This window comes from Orycteropus afer, unplaced genomic scaffold, assembly GCF_000298275.1.
Source record: "Orycteropus afer afer isolate SDZICR_OR568_19922 unplaced genomic scaffold, OryAfe1.0 scaffold00030, whole genome shotgun sequence".
Taxonomy (NCBI): domain Eukaryota; kingdom Metazoa; phylum Chordata; class Mammalia; order Tubulidentata; family Orycteropodidae; genus Orycteropus; species Orycteropus afer.
This window is the reverse complement of record NW_006921617.1, coordinates 3,811,905-3,817,094: the sequence shown is the minus strand read 5'-3', so window position 1 is coordinate 3,817,094 and position 5,190 is coordinate 3,811,905. Positions and strand designations below refer to the sequence as shown.

The following is a 5,190-nucleotide window of genomic DNA, read 5'->3' as shown; positions in this document are numbered from 1 at the left end:
AAATGTATCTTAGGAAAATGGCTCACAAACATATAGAAGCCAGCAAGTCCAAAGTCCTTGGAGCAAACATCAGGTTGGAGGCTTTTCCTAGCTTCCACAACCGCAGGGGCTGAGAAGCTCAAGGATGGCAGGCAGTACACCGGCTGTTGACTCTAACGAATGATGAAGCCAAGACCTCCAGGCCGAATGGTGATGGTGGACTGCTCACTCACGGAGAGTTGTAGGCAGCGCAACAGAATCCCGATCCACAGAAGACTGTCTCTCTTCCAAGGATGGCCCTGGATATCCTGGAAGCAGGCCACACCCCTAGGGAAACTCCCCTTGAACAAACTGGCCACTCAGAACGCAGTCATCTGATCCCATCATGGGAACAACCACACAGAACTGGGGTCCAGCCAAGTTGACACACAGCTCCAACTATCACAGAAACCTTCTGTTCAGCTTTTTAATTTCATCATTTCTTCCATTGCTGTAGCTGCTCTCCACTAATGAGCAAGTTTCAGAGTCTCTTCTGACAATAATTTTGGTCTTTTCCTCCTTTGCTATTCTCCCCCATCCCCCAAAGATCTTTTGTTTTCTTCATGTATGAGGTTCTTAATGCCATTCCACTTCTCTGGTCTTCAGTCATTGGTGTTCAATACATCAAATCTAATCTTCAGATGGTCTCTGAATTTAGGTAGGGTATAAACAAGGTCATATTTTGGCTTTCATGAATTTGTTTTAATTTTCTTGAGTTTCAACTTGAACTTGCATATGAGTGATTGATGGTCTGTTCCACAGTCAGCTCCTGGCTTTGTTCTGATTGATGATAGTGACCTTTTCCATTGCCTCCTTCCACAGATGCAGTTGATTTGATTCTTGTGTTTCCTGTCTGGTGATATCCATAGGTATAGTTCCCATTTATGTTGTTGAAAAAAGGTATTTGCAATGAATAAGTCGTTGGTATTGTAAAATTTTATCATGTGGTCTCCAGCACCATTTTTATCACCAAAGCCATATTTTCCAACCACAGATGCTTTTTTGTTTCCAACTTTTGCATTCCAAATCACCAGTAATTATCAATACATCTTGACTGCCTGTTTGGTCAATTCCAGACTGGTGAAAATATACAATTTCTTCATCTTTGGCTTTAGCGGTGGTGTGTACATTTGAATAATAGTAGTATTAACTCAGGGAGCTCTGGTAGCATAGTGTCTAAGGCACTTGACTGCTAACCAGAAGGCTGGCGGTACAAACCCACCAGCCACTCCTCAGAAGGAAGATGAGGCAATCTACTTCCGTAGTGATACTGCCTCGGAAACCCAAGGAGGGGTCTCTATGAGTCGGGGACAACTTGACGGCACATAACAACAACAACAACAGTATTAACTCATTGTTCTTGTAGGTATATGGACATTATCCTATCACTGACAGCACTACACTTCAGAATAGATTTTGAAGTGTTTTTTTTGATGATGAATGTGACACCATTCCTCTTCAAATTGTCACTCTTGCCATGGTAGACCATATGATTATCTGATTCAAAATGGCCAATATCAGTTCATTTCAGCTCACTAATGCCTAGGATGTTGATCTTTATGCTTTCCTTTTCATTTTTGAAACTTCTAATTTTCCCAGATTTGTACATCATACATTCCATGCTCTGATTATTAATGGATGTTTGAAACTATTTTTTCTCATTTTGAATCATGTATATAAGCAAATGAAGGTCTAGAAAACTTTACTCCATTCACATTATTAAGATCAACTCTATTTTGAGAAGGCAACTCTTTCTCAGTCATATTTTGAATGTGTTCCAACATGAGGAGATCATCTTCTAGCATTATGTATCACACTATATATCACAGAATGTTTCATGGTTATTCATGTTCTGCAATAACATAACGAACAATGTTTCACAGCTATTCATAAGGTTCTCGTTGGTAAATTTTTTTTTTTTCAGAAATGGATGGCTCTGTCCTTCTTTCTAGTCTTTCTTAATCTGGAAGCTCTGCTGAAACTGTCCACCATGGGTGGCTTTCTTGGTATTTGAAACATTGGTGGCATAGCTTCCAGCATCACAGCAACAAGCAATCACCATAGTCCAACAAACTGACAGATAAATGGTGGTCTTCACATTAGTGACTCTCAAATATAATAGGAATAGTGGGTTGGTGGTGACTTAGGAAGGGTGATGGGCATAAGCATATATGCCATATAAGATTTGTCTATGATGAATGGAAATTTGGGGCGCTGTGTGCTTGAAGACTACCTTTATGCAGAAATATACTTGGTAAATATAATTTGTCTAACTTTAGGACTTTTTAGCCAAAACCCAAGCAATGAATATATGGAAAGAGAAAAATATTTACTATATTAGCTAGTAAATATTAACCCCTACTATGTGTGATGGCAAGGAACCTTGGTGGTGCAGTGGTAAAGAGCTCAGTTGCTAACCAAAAGGTCAGCAGTTCAAAGCCACTATTGGTTCTGCAGGAGAAAAGACATGGCAATCTACTTGCATTAAGATTGTTGTTGTTGTTGTGGTTGTTATGTGCCGTCGAGTCAGCCCTGACTCATAGCGACCCCTCCTTGGGTTTCCGAGGCAGTATCACTACGGAAGTAGGTTGCCCAACCTTCCTTCCGAGGAGTGGCTGGTGGGTTTGAACCGCCAGCCTTCTGGTTAGCAGTCAAGTGCCTTAGCCACTATGCTACCAGAGCCTATAGGGCAGTTCTACTGTGTCACTATGAGTCACCCAGTGACTTGATGGCACACAACAACATGTGATGGCATTGTACAAAGCATCATTCACTTCTGATTACATACAGCATTTGGAAATGGAAATACTCTTAAAATTCCTCCAAACTCTAAAGATTCTCATCAATTAAGCAGTCAACACTGCTGAACAACATGAATTACATAAATGCTATTAAGAAAAGTATTTGAGATTCACATTTGGGAAAATAAAGTGGTGAGTTTACAACTTCCACATTTTACAGTTGGTGATTGTAAGATTTACCTTTAAATTGGCATCTACGAAAAATTAAACAACAGTCCATTTCATTTTCTCTTGAATGAATATACAGAATGAAAAAGTCGTGAGAGATGTGAAAATGAAAAAGCTAAATGCAGTAATTCATTTTAATGAATTCAATATTGATCACTTCAAGAGCCATAAAGTATTATGTTTTCATGTGAGTTTTTGAATACTAAATTGCAAATCAATTTTTCTGAAAGGTGGAAAGGAAAGCAGGAAATACAGCTGGACAAAATCTTACCTGAAGTTGCTTTTTGCTCTCTTTTCTTCTCCACTCTCCCTGAAATGAGAAGCAGCAGATTAGTTGCAGCAGGGGGCTGTGAGAATAAGTTGTAAGTAAGACGAAAGCCCAGTTTACAGAAGTTCCCAAACACTAGCACTACTACAGTCATGTCTGACATGCTTCTGGAGATGATTGGACACAGTTGACTGGGATGAAAAATCCTCTCAAACCAACTTATGAAAGTCAAAAATAAATAAGTATGCCTTAAAATGCTGTTGGGTTTTTAAAATCTTGTTAGTAAGAGCCATTTATTCAACAATAACCCTACAAGGTGCAAATCTCCATTGAAATTGCTGTGGAGAGAAACATCTGAATAAAATAAGACCATAGCTTCTTAGAACCAACCCAAGAAGATCGAAAGGACAGACAACAATACAACATGAATGAGATGTGCCTTACAGATAGGACTGGCCAAAGATACAAGAGAGTAAAGAGATTACATAAGAATGGAGAAAGTTGTCCATAAGTTTTGGAACAAGTGGTATTTGATGTGGACTTTGAGGGATACATGGGAAATGGAGGATTTGAAACAGGAAGGACTGAGTTTTGGCAAAGGAAATAGGATGGGCTAAGCAGGACAATATTATTTGAGCAAGAAGAGTCAAATTTGGAACTCGCTTTAGGAACTAGAAGTAGGTAGTCCCTGACTTACAAGAGCATTCTGTTCCAACAACTCTGTCATAAGTTGGTTCTGAAATAAGTCAAATACCCTCTTTCTATTTTTTTTTAGTTATAATATTTCCTGCTATACAGCAGTGTTTTTAATAGTAAATCATAATATTGAGCATCTGTAAATCAACATCTGAGAATGATAACATCAGCAAATTACCCTGTACAACACTGTATGGAGTACATATTATTAGGCATAAGATATGGGGAAAAAATAAATCAGACAATCATAATGTCATAAGTCAGGAAAAGTAACCGTGTAAGAAGAGGACTATCCTAGAAATTAGGCAAGATGTAATGACAGAATGGACCGGGTAATAGTGGGAACTGAGGTGAGGGAAGTGATATTGTGTTTTTCACACAAATAACATGTGTCTTCTACATTTGCTAACTGCACCCACCCATTCCAAGGTATGGCATAATTTTTTTATTATGATTATTTTTTACATAGTCCAGAGATTTACAAAATGTGAGGGGCACAGGAGAAGGAGAGGTCAAGATGAATAGTTACTTAGGTGACTGAGTATGGTAGTGCAATGGTAAAATGTGATGAAGGTATACACAGGTATGACAAGCTTAGTTTTCCACTCACTGAGTTTAAACTGCTTTGGGGACATGGAGCTGGAGAAAGATCAGACTTGAAGTGGCAGACACAGGAAATATCCACCTTCAGAAGATGGCTGAAGCTGAGGGAGTGGATGGGAATATACAGGAAAAGAGTGCAGAGCTGTGGGCTAAGGATAATACTCAAGAAACAAAATCACTACTTTTGTTTTGTGATGTAGGACGATGAAAAGACAGGAAAAAAAAAAAAGCAGAGATTTGGGGAGGTGAATAGAGTGCAAGGTCATGTAACACAAATAAAACTTTAAGAAATATGGGGGACCAACAGCACAAAATGCTGCTGACTTCCTGTGGTTGTTGCTAGACTGTGAGAGAGTAGTTTTAGTGAAGAGGGAGTGAGGAAAAGTGTTTGAGCACCTGAAGAACAGGTGTGTGAGGAGGAAGTTGAAGCTGAAGATATGGCTATGTGCTGATGAAATGTGGCAGTGTACAGATGAGCAAGACAGGGAAATAATTTAAGCAGAGACCAAATCAATATTTCTGCTAAATAGTTCCTGGGTGATGCATATGATTTACACTTGCCTACTAACTTAAAAGGAGCTCTGGTAGCATAGTGCCAAAAGCACTTGACTGCTAACCAGAAGTCTGGTGGTTCAA

The 5,190-nt window shown here is 39.1% G+C and overlaps 1 protein-coding gene across 1 annotated transcript in view; it reads right to left on the bottom strand.

The window, feature by feature from the left end:
* The window catches only part of CHST9 (carbohydrate sulfotransferase 9), a 407,635-nt gene that overhangs the window by 262,187 nt on the left and 140,258 nt on the right, over nucleotides 1-5,190 (bottom strand). The window contains exon 2 of the mRNA XM_007935562.2: nucleotides 3,259-3,297. Within this exon, the coding sequence (XP_007933753.1) occupies nucleotides 3,259-3,297 (39 nt within the window). The remainder of the gene's footprint in view (nucleotides 1-3,258; nucleotides 3,298-5,190) is intronic.